At 63.2% G+C, this 340-nt stretch overlaps 1 protein-coding gene across 1 annotated transcript in view; it reads right to left on the minus strand.

The window, feature by feature from the left end:
* Positions 1-69: 69 nt before the first annotated feature.
* Positions 70-340, minus strand: part of LOC104279570 (brain mitochondrial carrier protein 1-like) — a gene marked incomplete at its 5' end in the record, with an annotated part of 3,542 nt that continues 3,271 nt past the window's right edge. The window contains 1 exon segment of the mRNA XM_009876894.1: positions 70-111. Coding sequence (XP_009875196.1) covers positions 70-111 — 42 coding nt within the window.

A 340-nucleotide genomic window follows, 5' to 3' on the forward strand; every position in this document is an offset into this window, starting at 1 on the left:
GGAGCACGGCCCGGGCCGCGCCCCCCGCCGCCAGTCGCGAAGGTGACTCCGGGGAAATGAAGCCAGCGGTCAGAAGGGAAGTCGCTTCAGCTGCTCATATGTGATAAAAAACTGAACGGGATGTCAAGGAATCGGGTCAGGAACGTTCAGCAGCCGCAGTGGGACCCCCCCGAGCCGACCGGGCCAGGCCTGGCAAGGCACGGCAGGGCGCCCCGCGAGGAGACCTCGACCCCCCCACCTAGACCACGGAGAGTGGGAGGTGGTCTAACCCTGGGCTGCAACTTCTTCAGAATCAATTACACGTGCGGTTCCAGAGGGCAAGAGGGATCTTGTAGAGCTA

Source organism: Apaloderma vittatum, unplaced genomic scaffold, assembly GCF_000703405.1.
Source record: "Apaloderma vittatum isolate BGI_N311 unplaced genomic scaffold, ASM70340v1 scaffold27289, whole genome shotgun sequence".
NCBI classification, from domain to species: Eukaryota; Metazoa; Chordata; class Aves; order Trogoniformes; family Trogonidae; genus Apaloderma; species Apaloderma vittatum.